The 23711-nt window shown below is 42.8% G+C and overlaps 3 protein-coding genes across 3 annotated transcripts; all 3 read left to right on the top strand.

The window, feature by feature from the left end:
* Window positions 1–5027: 5027 nt before the first annotated feature.
* On the top strand, window positions 5028–10491 carry LOC145417594 (uncharacterized). Its single transcript, XM_080286298.1, has 4 exons — window positions 5028–5033; window positions 6486–6597; window positions 8298–8393; window positions 10196–10491. Exons 1-4 carry the CDS (start codon window positions 5028–5030, stop codon window positions 10489–10491), a joined length of 510 nt encoding a protein of 169 aa, XP_080142424.1.
* A 3093-nt stretch (window positions 10492–13584) lies between these two features.
* Window positions 13585–15790, top strand: LOC145417593 (uncharacterized). Its single transcript, XM_080286297.1, has 4 exons — window positions 13585–13774; window positions 14175–14270; window positions 15239–15428; window positions 15691–15790. The coding sequence occupies exons 1-4, from the start codon at window positions 13585–13587 to the stop codon at window positions 15788–15790; spliced, it is 576 nt and encodes a 191-aa protein (XP_080142423.1).
* A 140-nt stretch (window positions 15791–15930) lies between these two features.
* LOC145417592 (uncharacterized) lies at window positions 15931–22294 on the top strand. Its single transcript, XM_080286296.1, has 5 exons — window positions 15931–15968; window positions 18967–19060; window positions 19464–19698; window positions 20461–20553; window positions 22005–22294. The coding sequence occupies exons 1-5, from the start codon at window positions 15931–15933 to the stop codon at window positions 22292–22294; spliced, it is 750 nt and encodes a 249-aa protein (XP_080142422.1).
* The last annotated feature ends 1417 nt before the right edge of the window (window positions 22295–23711 follow it).

The following is a 23711-nucleotide window of genomic DNA, read 5'->3' as shown; positions in this document are numbered from 1 at the left end:
TCTCCTCTCCTCTCCTCTCCTCACCTCTCCTCTCCTCTCTCCTCTCCTCTCCTCACTTCTCCCCTCTCCACTCCTCTCCTCTCCACTACTCTCCTCTCCTCGCCTTTCCACTCCACTCCACTCCACTCTACTCCACTACTCTCTTCTCCTGGTGCCACATCACACTAGAATATGGATAGTGGAGGAGGAGAGGATGAGGATATCCCTAATAAACAATCTCGATCAATCTGTTAATGCTGGGCTGCACTGCAGAACACTAATTCACTATCTTATAGTTCCTGTTCTCACGTCTTGCGGGGACGGCTCCTTCAGCATTACCACAGCCTACACTGCATCATTTTCTACTTCCCGTAACTTTTTTTTTTCCATCCATTACAGTGTCTCTACATTATATTCACCTTCACTGATTGCGTGGCAGATTAGTAGTTGTTGTGGCCCCAGGTTCATCTGAAACGTGAACCAGTGAACTGAAGAATGACGTTGTCCGCCTTCTGCAGCTCACCATCCTCCTTAAGGTGGATAAGGAAGGGACTGGGGTACGTCTGTTTAACCAGGCAGCTCCACCGTCTTGTCATATCAGTGCCATCTCGTGAAGACGTCCTTCAACAGCACCATGGCCGATCAGCTATTTCATGAAGCAGCCAAGATGTCTGCTGTCCTCATACTTGCAGAATTAGCCGTCCCACCAACACACGAGTATTGGAAAGCAATATACGGATCACTGTGTATAATGATGAGTCTAAGGAGCCCGACAGCAATGAACAACGCTTCTATCGTTACCTTAAAACTGCACTTCTCATACTGTATACTCACGGAGCCAGTCTCTCACTCTTCATTATCTCCATTCAGTCAAACCACTCGAGTATTGTATTTTATTATCTCATTCTGTTATTGGATAGAGAGGGTGGTCCATAAATAGCTCTCCACTAGAAACTTACTTCGTGGTATCTTTTATGATGTGGGTACGGCTCAGTCTGTTGGTGTGGGTGTACGTGTGGCAATGGGAGTAGTGTGGGCGTGGGCATGTCAGTAGGGGTAGGAAATTAATAGATGATGCAGCACAGACATTGATAACGCTAGCTGAGCCGTCCCCGCAACACGCGAGAAATTACTTGGTGGAGTGGTAGGAGGAGCTTTACATATGGACCACCCAGTATAGATAATGAGAGAGAATGATGATTCTAAGGGGCTTCCGAACATCGCCTCCAACAGTACCTTTGAGCTGCATCTGGTCTACTGAAGCCTTGTCGTCCTCCCCCTCAGCAGCAGCAGCAGCAGCAAAAGTCAGCAGACCCACCAACACGACCCCCACCAGTTCCTTGTGCTGAAAGTGGAAAGCATCATCATCATAACCATTATCATCATCACCATCACCATCATCATCAACATCATCAGCAGCAGCAGCAGAAGCAGCAGCAGCAGCCCGATCTGCTTTCCCACCCAAGAAAAATGTAAGGTACGGTTAGTGGAGCAAGAAAAAAAAATGATAGAGTGAATTATCAACAGCATGCCAAGTTGAACGGGACACACTCACTTTCTCACTATTCAGGCCCCCAGAATCCTGACTTCATCTCATACGCAGAGGTAGAAGGTGGCTGAGTCAGTCTACTATGTCGGTTCGAATACCGGCTGGGGCAGGGAACAGTTTAAGGATTTGAATTTCGTTAAATCACACTCTACTGATCTACTACCATAACACCCCAGCCAATAGCAATACACCCGTCCTGTATTGAGACAGCCGTAACATGTATATGGAGGGTGGGTGTTAGAGCCGAAGTGCTGACATATGGAGGTGAAGTACGTAGAAGGACTGCTGGGCCTCAGGAAAAGGAGTGTGAAGCCCATGCCCAGAGTCGGACACATACCGTAAAGGGGAAAAAAAATCCACTTACGCGTTTCACAATAAAGCCATGTGCAAAAAAGTTCGCCGACTCATTTTGTTTGTGGCGTGACAGCAATGTGAAGAAAATAAAAGTTATAAGAAGGAAGATACTCATTCGTTATGGGGGGAATGAAAAGTATGGCAGGCAGGACAGAATGCTGGCAGAGGACAGACAGAAAAACGACTATCACGCCACCGAACAACAACAGGAATGTCAAAGGATCGTAATAAACATCTGACTGAACTCATATGTTATCGCAAAAAGGAATGAAAAAGAAACGACAACTGATTCCTTAACTAAAAAGAAAATCCAATCCCTCTTCTTGAATTGTCACTGATTGGTAATGTTTGTGACTGAGTAATTATATACAAGTATGACAGTAAAAAAAAAAGAAAAAAGAAAATGGGAAAAATAAATAAATAAATAAATAAATATATATATATATATATATATATATCCCTTTAAGAGTGAGGGGTTTTAGTGAGCTCAAATATCCTATGACCACCAAATACGGTAACAGTAACATAAGAATCTTCCTAACGATATTTTCTCTTGATTGCGTGCTGAAACTACATCCTTAACCGTGATTTTGGACGATGCTGATGATGCTCATGACGACAATAATAATAAGAATCAAGAGCGAGCGAGCGATGTTTACTCTCAGTTAAGTTTGGAAATGAGCTGCCCGGGCGGACCTGACCGTCACGCTAGGCAGAAGCTAATAACTTGACTCCTATGTGAAGTAGAATTGAAATTCTTTCTGCATTTGATACATTCATTCAATAAATTTTTTTTTTATTAACTAAAAACTCACCCATAAAGGCGTAGGAGCCCCTTGGAATCTCGATTTTCCAAGCGAGTGTTCGGCTTTAATCGGTAAACGCCTTAGTTACGAAATCAAATTAAAAAAAGATTTTCCGTCATAAGACTGTGTTTTTTGGCACCAGCTCTAGCAATGCAATGTCGAAGATTCCGCCTATAATTTTACGTCACAGGGAATTTGTGATAACATGGTCCTCCCTCGCTCGTCACCCGTACACAAGGCGCATTGTACTGGTAAAAAAAAAAAATAATAACAATAAAAATAATAATAATAACGGAAACAAAGCACGTGTTACACAACCATTCTCTCTCTCTCTCTCTCTCTCTCTCTCTCTCTCTCTCTCTCTCTCTCTCTCTCTCTCTTTCTCTCACCATCTTGTCCTAAAGCGTACTACCCTCAAACTCCTTCCCTCTGTACCATAGCCAACCTTATATACCGGATTTATGGGCAAGATAGAGGAGGAAAAAGGCGAGGGAATGTGACAAGGGAGGGTGCCCATAGAGTGGAGGAAAAAATAGTGGTAAATAGCCATAGTAAACCTCATATCGCTTAGTGGGTTTGTGGTTAGAACACCCATTTCGCACCGACGCCCTTCCATGAATGCAGTTCTTAACAGCCGTTTTTTTCTTTTTCCCCTCCCGGTGAAGTTGGGCGGAGGCTATGTACTGACCCGTGCGCATCTGTTTGTTATCGGATTTCAATATATGATGGATTGATGGGCAGTGCATCAAGGAGCACCTGATAAGATTTTGAGGAGGATGCTGATCGGAATGCAGGAGTGGAATTTTTTTTGTTTTTTTCGTTGACGGTGGTATGCGCTTTCTTAGACTGTGTAACGGGCCAGACGAAGACTGTATAGTTAACTGACTGGTTGTTACCGTAGAACTATTCGTCTGATGGGAAAGAGGAGTAACAACGGTAAAATCATAAACTCTATAGAGTTGGCGTGGGTATTTGACCTATGAGTACCTTCTTGTTGGATCATGTTCTGCCGCCAAGGGAAATAGGCTGGTCATCTGCTCTTAAATATAATCCGTAGCCTAGCCTCGGTCCCCTACTCCTCGAAGGGGATAATATGGGATTGACTGTTACCGTTTTATGCCTTATATATTCGGGTTGCTTTCGTCTAACGGAATTTAGCCACTCCTACAATTTAAACACAAAGTCGTGGTTGCATGAGATTCTCAGGTAGGTATCAATCTTCTTAGTTTCTAGTCAAATCAACCCGTAAGTCTGTTTACACTTAGCCATCATCTGAGCTGAATGAGGTTAGAGATACTTGCCAGACCTTAGAGGAAATGTGTTAGAGTTTGTGTATTGGTTGCTGGAGAGGGAGGCCTTCACTTGGTGGTACCGATATAACCGTGCGGCTCAACAACACGGTTACACAAGCGTTCCTCAGTTTCATCGCTGTCCCCCGAATGGAGAATGGTCAACTACTGGAAGTTGATACCTTCAGCCTGCAGTCCGCTGAGTTCATGTTCAGATGAAACTGTGGCTACAACAACAACAACTACTACTACTGTTAATATTACTACTATTACTGCTGTTACTACAACTGGTACTGCTACTACTACTAACTATTACTACTACTACCACCACCACCACCACCACTTCTACTGCTGTTACTACTACTACTTCTACTGCTACTACTACTACTACCACTACTACTACTACTATTACAGTACTACTTGCTCTACCATCTCGCCAATGTGTGTGTGTGTGTGTGTGTGTGTGTGAGAGAGAGAGAGAGAGAGAGAGAGAGAGAGAGAATTTCACCGTAAGTCTAAGAATTTCGTAAGAAAAAGCTGTTTTATATTCCCACTACTTCTCTTCACAACTTTGTCCTGCACACACACACACACACACACACACACACACACACACACTCTCTCTCTCTCTCTCTCTCTCTCTCTCTCTCTCTCTCTCTCCACTGCGTTTTCGAGTGAGTTTCCTTATTATTCTAAATATGGCCATTGATAAGAACGTTGATTGCTTTAATATCCCTCGGGCAACGGACTTAAAGAAGGAAGCAGGAAAATCTACAGCAACAAATGTTAACCCATTCCATTTCATATTCCTGTAAATTCATGAGAGGGAATTATAGAGATAATAGAGATTTAAAGATAGTTTTAGTTTTAACCACAGAGGATTTCACTTAAGTCTGCATTGTTTACCTTCTACCTCGCCTTCTACAGACCAAAAACACCTCGCTTATGCTCTTTCTCATTACTTTTATCCCGGAAACCAGTCTTGTTCTTGCCCGCGTATAAAACCCACGTTGATCTTGCTCCCTGTCTTGTCTACCCTCCACTGCAGGCATGTCGGTGAGTTTGGTGGAGACTGGAGTAGAAGTCTTGGGTCACACACACACACACTAATATAATAATGATAATAATAATAATAATAATAATAATAATAACGTTAATAATAATAATAATGAAACTCACGATTTCTTTTTTTCCAAGAGTGAAGAACCTTGTAATATATTTTAGTTTGCGACAGACATTAATCTCTTATTTATCTCACAGAAAGCCATTGGTTCTCAGAAATAGAATACTGAGTAAGCTTTTTAGTAAATAAAGCGTCAAGTGGTATTATATTATTCTCTTTTTACTCCAACTTGGCCTAAAATAACCATCTCTCTCTGCTGAATGCTGAGTTGTCAAAGGAGATTAACTTTAGAATATGATCCTAGTCACGAAGAAATGCTATGGAAAGAATGCAGAGATCATATTGCCTTTTCCTAGCACTTTGAACTGAGCTGCAAAACGGCAAAAATCTGGGCCAAGTTAATGTGAAAGAGCATAGTTTCAACACTGTTCCATCCACCCTAACTTAGATTTTCCATCTCATCACCTTGAATACTGAGATGTAACGAGAGCTTAACACTAGAGGATGACGTTAGTCACGAAGAAGTGCCTTGGAAATGTTGTAAGGCTGTAGTATTGCTATACTCTGCCACTAAGCTCTTTTTTTGTGTGTGTGTGTGTGTGTGTCTGACTCTAGGCATAGACTTCACGGCCCGTTCCCTGAGGCCCAGCAGTTCTAAGCACCTCAGCAAGTCACTACTTCGGCACTAACATCCACTGTCCATACTAAATATACTCTAGGGCTGTCTTAAACAGGGCTGGTGTGTTGGCATTAGCCGGAGTATTTCTACGATATGTCTATGAGTCTTGTGGTAGATCGGTAAAGTCTGCTTTAACGAAATTCAGATCCTTAAGCTGTTCCCTACCCAGGCCAGGATTCGAACTTGGAGTCATTAGGATTGAAGGCTACCTCTCTACTCACTAGGCCGCCGCATTCCCCAGTATATTGTAAATGAGGAATGACTGTTGCTGAAACAAGTTACTTCAGATGAGCCTATGGAGTAACACAGAGGGATGGATGAGGAAATAAAAGGATTTGTAAAGCATCTGGTATGGAGGTTGATGTGGAAGAAATGTAAAGACACGCGATGAGATCGTTCTGTTACAGGGAGGGGATGAAGAGAGAAAACGTGAGAATATAAGAGGCTGAACTGGTGAGCGTATGTCAAGAATCGTCTAGTATGACTCCTATTAACCACCTTGAGCAGAATGAAAATAATATGGCGTTAACTGTAACAAAATACTTGAGTTTTTCTACCATGGAAACAGAGTTTATAAAGCTCCTCTGACTCACTCTCAGATGAATACAACTGTCTGGTGCTAGGAAGAATAGAAGACTTGAGTCGTTCCGATCATGAAAGAGCATGAAAAAAACAAAAAAAATAGGGTGCGTTCTTTTCCGGACAGGTATCAAGAGGGGTGGTGGTGCTAATCACGGTGCTGATATGCGCAACCACGGCGAAGGCAGCACAGGAATCAGCGCAGGAATCTGATAGGGATGCTGGGCGGCTGGATCAAGGTAAGGTGTCATGAAGGATGTTTTTAATAATTCACCACTGTTACTGCTTATTGCCACGGAAACATACACCCAGAGTTCATCCCGACTGAGAGTGGAAAAATGTCTCAAAGCTCCTCTGTCATCGCTTATAATTAGTCGTCATCATCATCAGCATCTGCATCATCAGCATCATCATTAGACAATAAAAAAAGTAAATGAATAAAAAAAAAATTCATTAGCGCAAACACACACACACACACACACACACACACACACACACACACACACACACACACACACACACACACACACACACACACACACACACACACACACACACACACACACACACACACACATTTTCTCCCTCAGTCTCATAGTTTCATGTGTGCTGAAAGGGACAAAAGATCACCTACAATTCCACAGTGTCCACATCATATCCATCAATTTCCTCCCTGACACATCATATCAAACAAAATTATCCATGGGCAAAGAAACTGGCAAAACTTCTCTCAGCTTAGGAATATTTGCCAGTAGAAGAGAGTGACAAATAGAAGAGGTGAAGCATTGCAGGGAAGCATACTAAACCGCATTAACCTTCGAAATATTAGCCAACTGATGCAAATGTCAAGAGGTGAAGTGTTAGATGAACTTCTGTATCTCTAGGCAGAGAAACGCACTTGGTCTCTTTCAGCTTAGAAATATTAGCCAGTATAGGACATTTGCAAGTAGATGTTGTGAAATATTGTTGAGAAACATATCAAGCCTCTTTCAGCTTAGGAATATTAACCAGCTGAGAGAAGTGTCAAGTAAAAGAGGTGAAACAGTTCAGAGAATTCTATTAAATCTCTCTCATCTTAGGAATATTAGCCAGCCGATGAAAATGTCAAGCACAAGAGGTAAATTATTAGGCGAATGACTGTATCTATAGGCAGAGAAACATACTTAACCTCTCGTAACATAGGAATGTTAGCAAACGCAGGAAGTCAGGATTAGAAGAGGTGAAATATTGCAAGAAAGCATATTAAACCTCTTCCAATTCAGGAATATTAGCCAGCTGAGGAAGCGAGAAGTACAGTAGAGATAAAATACTAGGCGGAAATAAGTAATATGAAACATCATGTAGCATGCAGACACACGCCTTCAAGCATCTTCACGTACAGTAAGTGAAAATGAAAAAAAAAAAATATTTGTAGATAGTGAAGTATTGGAGGTTGAATTACATTTTTCCAGCAACATGAATATGGGTAATCGTGTGTGTGTGTGTGTGTGTGTGTGTGTGTGTGTGTGTGTGTGTGTGTGTGTGTGTGTGTGTGTGTGTGTGTGTGTGTGTGTGTGTGTGTGTGTGTGTGTGTGTGTGTGTGTGTGTGTGTGTGTGTGTGTGTGTGTGTGTGTGTGTGTGTGTGTGTGTGTGTGTGTGTGTGTGTGTGTGTGTGTGTGTGTGTGTGTGTGTGTGTGTGTGTGTGTGTGTGTGTGTGTGTGTGTGTGTGTGTGTGTGTGTGTGTGTGTGTGTGTGTGTGTGTGTGTGTGTGTGTGTGTGTGTGTGTGTGTGTGTGTGTGTGTGTGTGTGTGTGTGTGTGTGTGTGTGTGTGTGTGTGTGTGTGTGTGTGTGTGTGTGTGTGTGTGTGTGTGTGTGTGTGTGTGTGTGTGTGTGTGTGTGTGTGTGTGTGTGTGTGTGTGTGTGTGTGTGTGTGTGTCTTTATTCTCTTCTTACATTTCAGACTCAGCTGCTAGGTTTTTCATCAAGTCCTACTCGACCCGAACCTGGACCTTCCTCTCCTCCTTTACCTCCACCGTCCCCTACACATGTTACACCAGTAAGTATAGCTTTAATAGTCCGTTCCCTGAGGCACAGCAATCCTTCTACCTGCTACGCCTTCACATATCACTGTTTTGGCGCCAGTGCTTACCGTCCATATTGAGTGTATGCTAGGCTGCCTCATTCAGGATTAATGTGCTTCATATCAAACAATTATATAAGGTTCAACATTCCTCCTACATGCAACACACCTTCGCAGGTCGCCATATTGGCGCTAATACCTACAATCTATACAGAAAAACGCTGGAACTGATTCAGGGCTCTTGTGGAAGTATTAGTGGAGTTTTTTATGGCAAGTTGATGGGTCTTGTGAGGAATCAGTAAAATCCGGTTTAATGAAATTCAGATCATCAGACTGTTCTCTTTTGCAGTCTAGGATTGAACTCGCGTCCTTTTAGACAGGTTATCAGTTTTCTAACCACTGGACCACCACTTTACTATATAGAATTCAGTAACCTTTGCAATTGTGTATCCACTGGCTGTTCCCTTGGGATTATTATTTCGTCACCTGTGTATTAGATCGTACTCTCACCCTCCCTATTCCCAATTTATCATTCACTCCCTATTCCCTGTGTGTCATTATCTCTATTCCCTACTTATTATTCACTTCCTATTCCCTATAAGTCATTCATTCTTCCTGTTCAGTGTTTATTATTCATCCTCCCTAATCCTCATATATTGTTCACTTTCCATACTCCCTGTTTGTTATTGCGGTTGCTCTAAACCTATCAGGGACCCTTAACCACTTTCAGCTCATATGATGCCCAAGTGTAGTCAGACTGAAGGGACGATTTGACTAGTAACCAAGGAGATTCATTCCTACCTCAGAACCAAGGCTCGGTGAATTTCATGTAACGACGACATAGTTCTCTCAAAACTCATCCTCCCTACTCTCTAGTCTCATTATCCTTGCTCTCCAGTTACATTCTCCTCACTCTCTAATATTCTCCCTACTCTCTGATCTCATTCTCTGTACTCTTATCCCATTCTCCCTACTCTCTAATCTCATTCTCTCTGCTCTCTAGTCTCATTCTCCCTACTCTAATCTCACTCTCCCTGCTCTGAGCTCATTCTCCCTACTCTCTTATTTCATTCTCCCTACTCTCTAATCTCATTCTCCCTACTCTCTACTGTCATTCTTTCTGCTCTCTAGTCTCATTCCCCCTACTCTCTAATCTCATTTTCCCCACTGCCTAACTTCACTCTTATCACTTTAACCCTCTCAGCTCATGCCTAATATCACCAGTTCATCTCATCTCCCAGTCCCTAATCTCACCTATTAATCTCATCCTGCTAACTCCCTAATTTCATCCATCTAGTTACTATCGCTCCCTCTCACTCCCACTCCCTAATCTCACCAATTGGTCTTACCCTGGCCATTTCCTAATCTCATCCACTGATCTCACTGTCTATGCCCTAATCTCACTAAACCTACTCCCTGATCTCACCCACTGATCTCACTGAGCCTACTGTCTGATCTCACCCACTTATCTCACTATTCCCACTCCCTAATCATAAGAACCTGCAAATAATCTAGAAAACTGCCTAATATCTGGATAGGTCACTAATCTGCAGAAAATCCTCTCTCCCTCTCTCTCTCTCTCTCTCTCTCTCTCATTAATATTCCCCTAGCCTGAGACACAAGCTCAACGGCTTGTAATAGCCGTCGATTGCACAGATCAAGAAAATTACCTCACACACACACACACACACACACACACACACACACACACTCTCTCTCTCTCTCTCTCTCTCTCTCTCTCTCTTGAAAATTTCCGAATCTCACCAAATTTCCCACAGCTGGGGCGAACAACCCGATGGCGTGTGCGGGCCGTCGGCTGCGCAGGTCTAGAAAACTCGGCCAGGTGTTAAGTACGGCAATGGACCCCACCACTCACCTCTTCAGCAGCGGCTCCGAACAAGGCGACGATTTGTTCACCGAGGAGAGAGGGGATGCCGAGCAGAAGTTCTTTTTCCGCATCTACAGTACCGTCAGCACCACCGTCACCGTCACCACCTTCTCCACCAACCGCTCCGTCACCGTATCCGCCTCCATCATGTGCACTTTTCCCGGGGTCGCGTTCAATATCTGCTAAAAGAATTTTCTCTCCATTCTGAATTTTGCTTGACTTGCTTGCCGCTTGCCTCTTCTTGCTTCTTTCTTCTATATTCCTACACTAACTTTTATTGCTTTATAACTTCTATTTCTCGTCTTCACCTTCGTCTCAAGCCTGTTAGAACAAGGATTTTTTTGTGTGTGCGTCACTCCCTTGCTTTTTTTTTTTTTTTTTTTAATTCTTTTCCCTCTTTCATCCCTTCAGTGCGATGACGCCTTTAAATTAGTCTTAGAATGATTTTTGTTAATACTGTATTTACATAACTGACCCCTGTATATAGTTGTAACATAAAGAGAGGGTGAACACAAGAGTTTTCATAGTTTTCATACACCTTCTTAGTAAGCAGGGGAAAGTGACAACTAGAAGACGCGACATTGTACAGAAAAACATGTAATGCCCCTCTCAGCTGAGGAATATGAGTCTCCAGGAGAAAGTGGGATGCAGAAGTGAAATATTGCTAATAGACATATCAAGCCTCTCTCAAGTAAGGAATATTAGCCGGTACAGGAAAGTGACAAGTAGAAGTGGCAAATTAGGGCAGAGAAACATACCAAGCATCTCTCAGCTTAGGAATATTAGCCAATACAGGAAAGTGAGAGGTAGACGAGGCTAAATATTAGGCGAACATTACTATTTTGTCCCTGATTCTACTATGTAAATGTTCGTTCTCGATATCCTTCGTAAACTCAGGAGGATTTTCTCAGATTTCTTCCTTGGCGATTTATTTACCATACTGCACCTTAATATTATGTAGTATGGTATATATCTTGTTTTAATACTGACACAGTATCGTTAACGCACAAGAGAATATTGACGTGCGAAGTGTATAATAAATCGCTAAGGGAAAGGTGTTGGGAAAAATTCAAAGCCACTTTAAATACGGAACTTAGGATTGCGGATGTACTACGCGAATGTTCCTCCTCCTCCTAGTTGTTGTTCATCTGATGTGAACCCTGTCGACTGCAGGCTGTAGTTTCCCGCATTCTCGCAGTCCACTATTCTCTTTTCGCGGGACAGGAAAAGGACTTAGAGACGTTTGTATAACCGGGTAGAGAGGCCTGCCGGTTACATCTGTGCCACCGCATGAAGGTATTTCTCCCCAGCACCTCCCCCTCCTTAACCCCAAGGGCCACTGGTAGACATCAGGAAGGGCATCCGGTCATAAAAAAAAAAAAGAGAAAGAAAGAAAATTACAGGAGCAGGTGCTAAAGGGGGATGCCTTCGCTTAGTAGCATCGATAAAAGCAGGTGAATCATGTCCCAGGCATATGGATGTTCCTCATCTCCGTTCTAGTCCCCCGAAAGGAACATAGTGGGCTGCAGAAGGGCAGCTTCAGCCTGCAGGCCACTGGGTTCACGTTCAGATGAGTCTGGGGGCCACAACACCAAGCTCGGGAGTAATTTTTATTCTGTTTGTATTAATACATTTTTTAAATATATATAATTTTTAATTAGAGTAGCTCTTAATGAAGACAATATAAAATCTATTAATTTGGAAATGTCTGTCACAGGCTGAATTAAATCATCAGTAGACAGAAAGAATAAAGTTAAAATATGTCAGTGATTTAGAGGGATAATGCTTCCTCTTAGTGCAAGGGCCGAACTCTTTCTTGAATGTCATGAAAAGAAAAGAGGGAAGGTTTGACGAGGAGTTTATTTTAGTGTATAAGGTGGGTGTTTTTCCTTGAGTCATCCCTTACCTCTATCCGTCCCGCACCGCTATATAAGTGAAGAGGGTCAGCATTCCTACTGCTCTGTTCACTGACAGAACGCAGCTAAAGACATGAGGGTGAGTTCTTTGGAGAGGCGTGCAGCTCAGAGCATGCGGTAGGAGAGTCGGTAACCCTTCGAGGTACCGGGGCCCAAGGTTAAACTACTGTAGTTCAATACATTTCAGGGATCTGTCTTCTTCCCCGAAAGATATTACTTGATTAATGAACTTCCAGTCACCTGTTGGGGATTCAGCCTATGTGCGTTGCTAAACTGTTTGTACTCTAACCTGCCCAGATTTCCGACTTTCTGCAGCTTATTTCAGGTAGCTCAGTGACAGAAAAACAATACTAAGGCTCTATGTCATTTTCGTAACATTTCTCGTAATTAGCACTATAGTGTAGTGCTGGTTGCTTGTTACAACTAAGCATTTAGAATTATAAGATGACAATTTTAAACCAGGTAAGAGTAAACGGGGAATAGACCTTCACACCTATTGGGGCTCTCTAACGACTAGACCACACAATAATGACTATTTATAGCGACGGCGAAGGCGTACCTATAGTTACTGAGTCGATTTCTGTGTATGTATTTATAAATTTATGTATGCATGTAGCTGTGTGAACGAGATATCCCATCACTGACTGATCCAGTCTAGACAAAACTGGCTTATACATTATGTGTGGGTCTGGAAAGAAATGATTCCATTTTGGTACAGATTGAGCAAAGTTAAAGTGTAGTTGGGTTAAGGTCAAAGTTCAGGTTGCGGCGTTATTTCATGATTGCCTGATCCTTTTTGGGACAGATATTGCGTATGAGGATCGGAAGAAGTTAACTGATGCTTGCGCAGATAGGTCAAGGGTAAGAAGGTCACTGGTCATAGTCAAATTTCAGATACGGTGTCGCTGTGATCTCAAAGCACCCTCTCAAGTTTTATACTGTAGTAAATGGGGACGCCGACCATCCTCTCACTCTTTGTAGTGCTGCCTACAGGTGACACTGAGCCAAGTGACAAACCAAACAGTTGCCTGCATTGCAAGAAATCATTTACTACGCTGAATTAAGCCATTTCATCCTTGTCTTACCCTTAATATTTTCATCGTCTTGTCCAAATCTGATCAGAACTGTTTGAGATCACCTTGCCTCGTGACACAGACCTTTGATATATTGTTTCTAAAATTGAGCCACTTCATACAGGCCTGACCGTCAACCATTCCACCAAGCTAGGTTCAAGTCGGATTAAAACTCTTTTACGCAAGTTGCATTATGAAAACCTGCTATGTTCACCTGGGAGAGAGAGAGAAAGAGAGGGGGGGAGGGGGTTAATATAGCCACTCCACATACGGAGTTGTTTATTCATAAGATGCAACAAATTAGGCTCCACTTTGACCCCTGGCAGATACCTAGAGGAGGAGTGGTGGCGCTACTGACGCTGCTGATAGGGGCAGCGACAGAGACAGCGGGGGCAGAGGCAGAAAACGTGGCTGAGGTGAAGGCAGAGGCAGAGAACGTGGCACAGCCTCCACTTGAAGATCATGGAAGGAGTGACGCAGGTGAGAGAGAGAGAGAGAGAGAGAGAGGCCTTTGAGCAGTGGCGGTTTTTTCACCCACTGTCCTGGGATACGAGGCCACTGCATCATCCAGGTTACCACAGTTACCTCCTCTTGATGTTACCCGAGTTACTTAATTTACCTCCCAATTTACAAAGAATGGATGGACACCTGAGTCTAGTGACGCCAGCTGCCCGCATCAGGATTCGAACCCTGGCGCTAAAGGGCCGACAGATTCTCAATCAGCGATGCTAACCACTCCGACATCGCGGCAGTGGTTTGATCAGTGTAAAATAGATTAGACCAGATCATGTAATGTTAAAATAGATCCTGTTAGTTTAGACTGAAACTAGGTTTGATGAAAATGAAGATGATGATGATGATGGTATTTTCCTGCTTTCAGACACAGAAGGTAAAATTCTTCTGAAGTCTTACACCACAACCACCTGGACCTTCCTCTCCTCCTTCACCTCCACCGTTCCCTACACCTGCTACACCAGTAAGTGTTGGTGTGATAAGTTGTATCATTGCTAGGTGGTGTAATCCATGATGAAATGGGTGTTTTAAGCGATGGTGTGATAGGTGACTTTATTGGTGGTGTAAATTGATGGTGTAATTGGTGGTTTAAACTGACGGTGTAACTGATGGAATACAAGATGGTGTAAATGGTGTATTTGGTGTAGCTGATGTTTTAATTGGTGGTGTAAGTGATGTAATCGGTGGTTAAAACTGATGGTGTAAGTGGTGACTGATGGCAGACTTGATGGTGTATCTGGTGTAATTGGTGGTATCCTTGAGGGTGTAGTTGATATAATCGGAGGTATACTTGATGGTATATTTGGTGTAATCGGTGAGGTAATCGGTGGTACAGTCAATGGTGTAACAGTTGTATTAAGTAGCAGACTCAGCTCGCAACCGACAAGTCCCGAATTCAGTTCCAGGCCGTGAGATCTCTGGACAAGATCTTCATCTTCACCCCTGCCTGTACCTGAATATTATTATTAGTACAGGCATTATTATTATTATTATTATTATTATTGTTGTTGTTGTTGTTGTTGTTGTTGCTGCTGCTGCTGTTGTTGTTGTTGTTGTTGTTATGGTGGTTCAGTGGTTGAGCGCCTGACTCGAGACCGAAGAGTCGTGAGTTCGCGACGCGCCCGGGTAAGCTGCCTCGCAGGGAGAGGCAGCGCTCTCCTGTCACCTGGCTGGTTGAGCAGCCGTGGCTCAGTGGATTAGAGCGCTCTGACCGAAGGGTCGAAGGTTCGAGTCCATCCAAGGGCCATTGGTAGACATCAGGAAAGGCATCCGGTCATAAAGTGCTACACGCTCCAAAACCTAAGTTCTCTACCCAAGGGCAACGCCTTAGCCCTTACTGTTGTTGTCATGATTCTTCTTCTTCTTCTTCTTCTTCTTCTCATTATTATTATTATTATTATTATTATTATTATTATTATTATTTCTCCTCAGCCGGGGATGCCAACCCCGATGCATGCGTAGGTAGGAGGTTACGGCGCTCCAGGAAGATCCGGTCAGACCTCATGCCTGATACCGATACGTTAGATCTTCAAAGCAGCGGCGTAGAAGAGGACGACTTAGTGGCCGATGAGAGAGAGGACCCTGAACAGAAGTTCTTTTTCCGATTGTACCGCACCTCCAGGTTCGTTTATCATTATAATAATAATAATTATTATTATTATTATTATTAAATTATTATTATTATTACTATTATTATTATTATTGGTTGTTGTTGTTACTATAATGATGATAATTATGATAACGGTGTTCATGAAACGAGATCGGGATTATTATGATAACAAATTAAATAACTACGAAGGAGGGGCTCAGATGTTTTTCATGCCACTTAGCACTCGCAAGCATTTGGTGAGGACGCTCCCTAAGTCCTGTTCTTTTCTTTCCAGCACTACCGTCACCGTCACCACCTTCTCCACCAACCGCTCCGTCACCGTCTCCATCTCCCTCATGTGTACTTACGCTGGGATAGTGACCAATGTGTGCTAGAAGAATGTGCCCTTGAACACGTTGACGTACCTTCCTTATATTTTCATGCTTTTTTTTCTTGCCGATTTTATTCAGATTAAAATGAACTTTTCAGACTGAAAGGGAGGTGGTGATCAAGTTTAGGTAGTTTGATGTCTATAATGACGCGAGTTCGATCCCAGACTTGGGCAGGGAACAGGTTGATGATTTCAGTCTTGTTAAAACTACAAATCTTCCACAAGACCCATCGACATGTCAAAAAATAACCCCACTAATACTAATGCACCAATCCTGAATGAGAGAGCGCTTGCACGTATGCAGTGTGGACAGTCGGTACTAGCGTCCAACTGGTGACATATGAAGGCACCTGGAGAGCAGAAGGACACCGGGCCACAAGGAAGGAATTTCTGAGTATATGCCGAGAGCCGGACACATAGAGAAAAATAATAATGAAGACATAGCCTTAATTCACCCTTTCAGTACGAGAGTTATATGTATAAAATCGACTGGAAACAGCAAGATTAAATCAGAAACATACGTCATCGTAGCAAAGAAGGGTGTACCGCATTTCGAGCTGGTTTAAGAGATTTTTCGTAACGCCTCTTCCCAAGCGACTCACTTTGCACATCGCACCTTCACCATCAAAGGAATAGTACAGAGGCAAAAGCAAAGAGCAATAGACCTTGTTACATATGACTGTGACTATGATATCCGATTCTGTGAGGTAGTGATGGAAATTTCGCTGGTATTAAATAAATATAAAGAGCATCTAGGATGAATAAGTCTGAAGATGAGATTAAATCGCTATGCAAGAGGCACTACGAAATTTTCTGTCACTCTAGCCCTAATTTCTTTGCCTGGTCTCTCTCTCTCTCTCTCTCTCTCTCTGTTCATGACTTTATTATTAAACATGCCAGCTTTTAATATTGTATTTACATAACTGACCCCTGTAAATAATATATAACGAAAATAACAATGATAATTATATACGTACATGGTTTCATTTTCTTTATAGCACAAAGAATGCCATTTCATTCTTCATAGCTTCTTAGATAACAGATTTTTTGATGGTGTTTGTTTACTGGCTTTAAGTAATTATCTTCGTGCCAGAGAGGGGTGCCTTCAGTGGTGGCATAGTTATGAGAGGGCGGTGGAGCTGCCCAGTTATGCAAACGTCCCTCAGTTTCCCACCCATTCCTCGAAAGAAGGATTGTGAACTGCAGATGAAGAGTAACTTGTGACCTGCAGTCCACCGGGTTCTCGTTCAGATGAATATTACTACTACTACTACTACTGCTATTACTACTGCTGCTACTACTACTGTTACTACACTACTATGTAATATCTATATATGCAGTTAATAATTTTCATGGAGCAATTACGTCTTGGAAGAACCTCAAGAATCACCGGAAGTTAGTACACCAAGTTCTGGGCCACCATGTGCGGTATATACAGGGTGGTTCATAATGTGCGTCCCCTTGGCTCATCTGGAATTACCTTTTGCACTGCAGGTAGACACTAGTTTCGTTAAATAAGCCGTCCCTGTAACACACACACAAAAAATCGATAATTAAGAGGCTAACCTTATGATATTGAGTGTGTATATGCATCTATATACTTTTATATATAGTATGAGAGAGAGAGAGAGAGAGAGAGAGAGAGAGAGAGAGAGAGAATGTTCTGCCATAAGAACTCGTGCATTCGGCAAGCCTTAATTCCCTCGTCTCTTGGAGCTGTATTCTAGCACGGTTAGGAAGCTTACTACCACCACTTCCTTACCGATTTATTTCTGATGCTGCTCCGTTACTATATTCTTGTGTGTTATTCATGCAATCTATGTTGATATTTAAAAAGACATAAGAAGCAAACCAGGGGATATTAATGGGTACTTGGAAAATAAATCGTTAAGCAAGAGGTGTTAGGGAGCCTCCTTACCCGACCAGAATACGTGCCTTAGTCTACCACCTGTCCCTCCGCATCTGCGTCTCATACCATACTACTCGTACACTCACGTCCGCATCACTCGAATAGAAACAAACCACTGATTTTCCTCTAAGGTTATAAATAGCATCGTCGTCTAGTGCCGAGTTGATCCAAGTTTGTTTTTATTTACAATATTGTGTTCCTTTCTTCGTTATAATGTATTTGAAGTATTTTGATTTCCGGTGCAATATCTGATAATACTGATGGCTCTATTTTTGAGTCTACGAAGCGTTTAATGGTGTTATTTTTTTTTTTTTTGGAAGTGAGAATTCTGTGAGTTATGTTCTATGTTTTTATCTTCTCCATCCTTCCTTTGCGACATATCTCTCTGGTGCTATGGTTGCCGGTTTCGCGACGTTGTTGCTAAATTTAAACTTGCTTATTTCCATTTGACACTATTTTTTAAAGAATTCGTGTCAAGACTGGAGATTTTTTTTGGCCAGTTTAGCATATTTCCAAGCAATCTCCAAAAGATATTCTTTTTTACCGATTCTAAAACCTTTTGATATTAGTATTAGAGAGACATATGAACTAAAGTCGGCAACTCTACGAATCCCAGGGAGATTACGTTTGGCATATTGTATTCTTCCCCCCAAGGCTGCACTTCTTTTCACTCTCGTCTCTATATAAGCCAGTTAGGCTCGTTCCCACCTTGCTCATCCTCACACACGCTGAACCAGGAGACATGATGGTGAGTGAGCGTTGGTGGGGGAGAGAATTATCACTATTATCATCGGAACGGAATTATCATCACCATCAGCTGACTATGAGAGTGTTGATAGGAAAAGAATCATCTTCATCCTCATCATTATCATCATCATCACTAGCTGAATGTAAGAATGCTGGTAGGAAGCGAATTATTATCATTATCATCATCATCATCATCATCATCATTACCAGTTGAATACGATCCTCACTCTCACCTGAATAAAATGGCCTGGGATTAGCTAGAGTAAACTGCAGTACTTGAGTTGTCCCTGCGTGTGTTATGGGTACCAATATTAACACTCAGCTTCCTGTACTCCTTCTCACCTGGATAAAATAATTTGCCATTACCGGGAATCTATCTGTCTATCTATCTATCTATCTATCTATCTATGACTATTTGTCTGTTTGTCTGCCTATCTATTTAACAATCTATAACCAGACACATAATCCCGAAAAGGGTGGCGACAAGCAGATCTCTTTCATGTTATCATGTTCTCCATTCTCAGGCTGCCCTACCTCCAACTCAGAAGACTCACCAAAAACCTCCGCACCCCATCTCTCTTCTCGATCCCCAGTGTCTCCGTCCATGCCACTCTTCTAGTTAGTCTCTCTCCGTTCTCTTCACATGGCCAAGTCAGCTTAAGCCACCTCTCCTAACACATTCCAGCACATTTATTAAGCTTTGTGAAAAGGGTGACAACAATGACTTGGAAAAAATTGCCTTGAAATTTATGAGAAGACTAGATGTCAAGGGAGATGTTACCGCTAGCACAGAAATGACGAAAAAATACCAGTTATAGGGATGATGATGATGATGATGATGATGAACGAGAGAAATCAGACATGGAATCACAATTTCGTCAGTTATTTATAGAAAGCAAGACGCAAAGAGCAGAAGGAGGAGGAGGAAAGAGAGAGAGAGAGAGAGAGAGAGAGAGAGAGAGAGAGAGAGAGAGAGAGAGAGGTGAATTAAGGAAGGAGAAAAAAAGTCTTTTCCCATCAGATACCAAGAGGAGTGCTGTCTCTACTGACGCTACTGTTGGTGCCGGTATTCTGCACGACTTCAGTAACAGCGCAGCCTCAGGGGACAGGAACAGACAGTACAGCGCAGACAGCAGCAGACGGGGGGCAGACAGCGACAGATGCCCCGAGAGAAAGAGTAGACGAGGAACAGCCAACGGTGATAACTAATCAGACAGCAGACTACCAAAGCAAAACCTCAGGTGGACCTCATGCTGGTGAGATCGATACTTTTTCTAACTTTTCAGTACGATTCTCTCTCTCTCTCTCTCTCTCTCTCTCTCTCTCTCTCTCTCTCTCTCTCTCTCTCTCTCTCTCCACTTTATTTATGACACTGTTATTCGATTTTCTTCAGCTTCACGACGAGATGAACAGATATTAATGTCAGGGAATTTGTAAGTACAGGTATTAATGTTCAGGATTTCTCAGATACTGAAGATGATAAAATTCAATTTCACAGAGATTAATATTCGTGAATTTCGTAGAGATTCATGTTCAAAAATTTCAGCAAGAATAATGTTCAGAATTTTTCAAGATATTATTGAGGCTAAAGATGAAGCTTTCCGTTTTCGTGTAGTTTATAATATACTGTTTCAATCTTTAGACATTTTTACTAAGATGTGGGTAGATTTTTGGAACTGGAAGAATTAGGCCACGTCCACGCCAAACGCTTGCTGGCGCAGGCGGGTGCGGAAGGGAGCTTTGTATCACTGTAACCAATACAAGTGGCCCCACTGAACGCGGGCGGGTGCAGGCTATTACTTATAGATTAAAGAACCTCCGAACGCGTCAGCAAGCATTTGGTGTGGACGCAGTCTAAGATATAACCTAAAATATTCCCATCACTGTTAGATATTTCCGAAAATGAATAAGACCCTTGAGTTAACAATAGATAATTATAATAAATAATTGAAATGAGAACGTCATTGTTGAGGAGTTTAATTTACTGATGTAATGAATCAATTTTATCTTTCCAAAAGATGGTGGCAAGTTCTTTCTGAAGTCCTACACCACCACAACCTGGACCTTCCTCTCCTCCTTCACCTCCACCGTCCCCTACACCTGCTACACTAGTAAGTCATCCGCGCTTTTAGTTTTAGGTGTCAAACTCTGGGCATTGATTTGACAGCACGATGGCCCAGTAGTCCTCTTGCTTTGCTTTCCACACCACTGGGGCACTATTATATATGTGTGTGTGTGTGTGTGTGTGTGTGAGAGAGAGAGAGAGAGAGAGAGAGAGAGAGAGAGAGAGAGAGAGTGACTCTGGGCATAGCTTTGTAGATCTTTTCCATGAGGCCCAGTTGTTCAACCTCGGTCTCTTCGTCTCACTGTTGCATCTTTATCTCATTTCTATCGCTACTTCAAAGATCACTACGCCTCTGAACTGTCTGCTTGCCTCCTTCCACCGCTGCGGTGCGCGCGTAGCACCCGTCTAATAGCAACTCTCATCCCTTTTCTGTCCAGCTCTCTAAAGCAAGAGTTAACCATTACCCCCAGCCCTTCATCCATGCAACAGGTCAAGTCGAACTGTTTTCCTCTGTCTGTGTTTCCAACTGCCTATGACCTCGAGTATTTCAAGTTCAGTGTGTCCAGGCGTCTCGAAATGAACGGATCTTGAATTTGCTTCTCTGTTATCTTCCTTGTATTTTTTCTTGGAGGGAACAATCTGCTTGCTTCTAGCTTTTGGTTTCATTTTCCTTGCATGAAAAAGAAAAGTAGGAGGTGCCAGAGCACCTCTTGGTCCTAGTAGTAGTTGCAACCCCAGGCTTCTCTCTACGTGAACCTACAGTAGTAGACGGCAGGCTGATGTTGCCCTTTTCCAGCAGTCCACTATCCTCCTCTCGGGGAATAGGAAGAGAGTTGAGAGACGCATGAATAACCGGCATCGGGGCAGTCCAGCCACATAGATGCCACCACGGGAAGGCTTCCCTCTCTAGAGCCTTGCGTAGATCTATCTATCTATCTATTGTCAGACGCCTCAATCCCGTTTGGGGTGGCCACAAACAAATCGCCTCCAAGTCGCCCTGTCCCCCGCCATTTCACTGCCCTGCTCCCAACTCACACCCCCCTCTCTCATATACCTCTCAACCCCATCCCTCCATCTCATCCTCGGCCTCCCCCTCCCTCTTCCCCCCTCCACCTCACTCACATACACTCTCTTCGTCAGTCTTTCACCCTCCATCCTCTCCACATGGCCAAACCACCTCAGTGTGTTCCTCATAACGCTTCCTATCACATCCACATCAACACCACAACGCTCCTTTAGATACAAAACCCTTATATACCCTGAAGTAACAATTTTCACTTCTCGTGTTCCTAAGCTAATGTCTAATGTTAATATGGCACAGTTACATATCTAGGAAGTCCATTCGTGTTTCTTGAATACTCTCGTAACAGTTATCATATCTCGACTTCTTGAGCTGGAGCCAGTGTCTAATGTCAATTAGACAATTACATAAATAGAAAATCGACTTATGTTCATTAAGCTCCCTTAAGTAACAGTTTTATTTCCCCTGTTCTTCAGCTGGAGACCCGGCTCCAATGACGTGCGCGGGCAGAAAGCTCCGCAAATCCAGGAAGATTGACTCGAACATGGATTCAGTGTTGGACCCAACTATTCTCGACAGCAGTGAACCAGAAGACGGGGCCTCACTCGATGCGCAGGAGAGAGATGCCGAGCAAAAATTTTTCTTCCGCCTCTACCGCACCGTGAGCACAACTGCCACCATCACCACCTTCTCCACCAACCGCTCCGTCACCGTCTCCATCTCCGTCATGTGTACCTACGCCGGGCTGGTCCTCAACTTCTGCTAGAACCGCTGGCATAACTTCTCGCCTTACTCTTTCAAAATTTCTCTTGTAACTCTTCTTGTTCCGCTTTCATCGTCCACCTGTTATGTATACCTTCGCTGGACAGGTCCTCAACATCTGTTAGAAATCTGATTCTAACATGACTCGGTTTTCTTTCAAAATTACTCCTGTTGTATCTTTAATTGTTCCACTTTTCATCGTCTGCCTCTATCATGTGTATTTCGCCGGCCAGGTCCTCAGTATCTGATAGAAATAGGGAACTAGCATGTCTCCGTTTGCACTTTCAAAATTTCTCTTCTTGCGTAAATATCCTTCATTGAACGGTTCAGTGATGTTTGTGATATTTATACTTCCTAAATTGGTGCATATCATTCTTCACCCTTTTAATAATAGTTTTACTTGACGATGAACGATGAAACATATATAGGCGCTGATTTAAGATATATCCATTCTTGATATTGTATTTACATAACTGACCCCTGTAAATAGTAATGAAATATATCTATATGTTAAGAATAAAAATATATATATATATATACCGTGACGCCATAATGTGTAGATGGTCCTTACATTTTTTTTTTCTTTTTTTACAAATTATAAATTCCTGGTAAGTGGGGTGGCCCACCATTCACTCACACGACGTAGTGTTGCCTTCCTGTGACTTTTCACGGAGTGGCAAACCAATTGTCTTCCTGTAACTCAGGAAACCATTTTCTGTGTTGGGTGAAAACAATATAACCACATGATGCCTGGTAATTGTGCCTTAATGAGGGAGAGAGCCATAATGGTTTACATCCAAGAGATGGTTGGGAGCTTTATGCTTATATAAGTCACTCAGGAGCGAGTGAGACTGGTTACTCTTGTCTTAACTGTGAGGTTCGAGTAGCCAGTCTGAGGTTTATACACTCATGGTGGGGAGACGGGGAGTGGACAGTGAGTAAATGAAAGAATGAATGAATGAATGAATGAATGACTGGCTGAACTAATAATAATTCATGTTTATCATCTGGTGGTCTAGTGGATTGAGGTGCCCCAGCCGGATGTAGTTCATCAGGGTTTTTATCTGAGGACTGGCTGATGTTTATGTAATGCCACTCAGGGAAAAACAGTCACCCACACCTTAAATATCGGGAACTAAGTAGCCTGGCCCCGGACCCCTACACTCATACTAAATCAATAAAAGAAGAGATAATAGAAGTTATGATATGGGTCGGTGGGTAGGCAGAGTGTAGTAGCAACAGCTGTAGGCTCTTGCTCACCTGAAGCGTGAACCCAGTGGATTGCAGGATGAAGCTGCCCTCATCCAGCGGTCCACCATCCTCCTTCCAGGGGGATAGGGAGCGTGTACGTTTGTATAACCAAGCAGAGAAGCTGCTCATTTGTATCATTGCCACCACGTGAAGGTGTCTTTAGGGCTGTC

This window comes from Coenobita brevimanus, chromosome 110, assembly GCF_032717465.1.
Source record: "Coenobita brevimanus isolate Jiangsu-jjx chromosome 110, ASM3271746v2, whole genome shotgun sequence".
In the NCBI taxonomy this organism is placed as follows: Eukaryota; Metazoa; Arthropoda; class Malacostraca; order Decapoda; family Coenobitidae; genus Coenobita; species Coenobita brevimanus.
This window is presented reverse-complemented; position numbering and strand designations above follow the sequence as displayed.

What these genes read in the sequence shown, in the direction of transcription:
- LOC145417594 (XM_080286298.1), top strand. An exon ending in TGCTGGGCGGCTGGATCAAG is followed by an intron (nt 6,598 to 8,297) that starts GTAAGGTGTCAT and finishes CTTACATTTCAG; the next exon opens with ACTCAGCTGCTAGGTTTTTC. An exon ending in CCCCTACACATGTTACACCA is followed by an intron (nt 8,394 to 10,195) that starts GTAAGTATAGCT and finishes AATTTCCCACAG; the next exon opens with CTGGGGCGAACAACCCGATG.
- LOC145417592 (XM_080286296.1), top strand. Translation starts at nt 15,931, where the DNA reads ATGACGCGAGTTCGATCCCAGACTTGGGCAGGGAACAG. An exon ending in CAGACTTGGGCAGGGAACAG is followed by an intron (nt 15,969 to 18,966) that starts GTTGATGATTTC and finishes CTCCATTCTCAG; the next exon opens with GCTGCCCTACCTCCAACTCA. An exon ending in CTCAGGTGGACCTCATGCTG is followed by an intron (nt 19,699 to 20,460) that starts GTGAGATCGATA and finishes TCTTTCCAAAAG; the next exon opens with ATGGTGGCAAGTTCTTTCTG.
- LOC145417593 (XM_080286297.1), top strand. Translation starts at nt 13,585, where the DNA reads ATGCAACAAATTAGGCTCCACTTTGACCCCTGGCAGATACCTAGAGGA. An exon ending in TCCCTACACCTGCTACACCA is followed by an intron (nt 14,271 to 15,238) that starts GTAAGTGTTGGT and finishes ATTTCTCCTCAG; the next exon opens with CCGGGGATGCCAACCCCGAT. An exon ending in CGATTGTACCGCACCTCCAG is followed by an intron (nt 15,429 to 15,690) that starts GTTCGTTTATCA and finishes TTTTCTTTCCAG; the next exon opens with CACTACCGTCACCGTCACCA.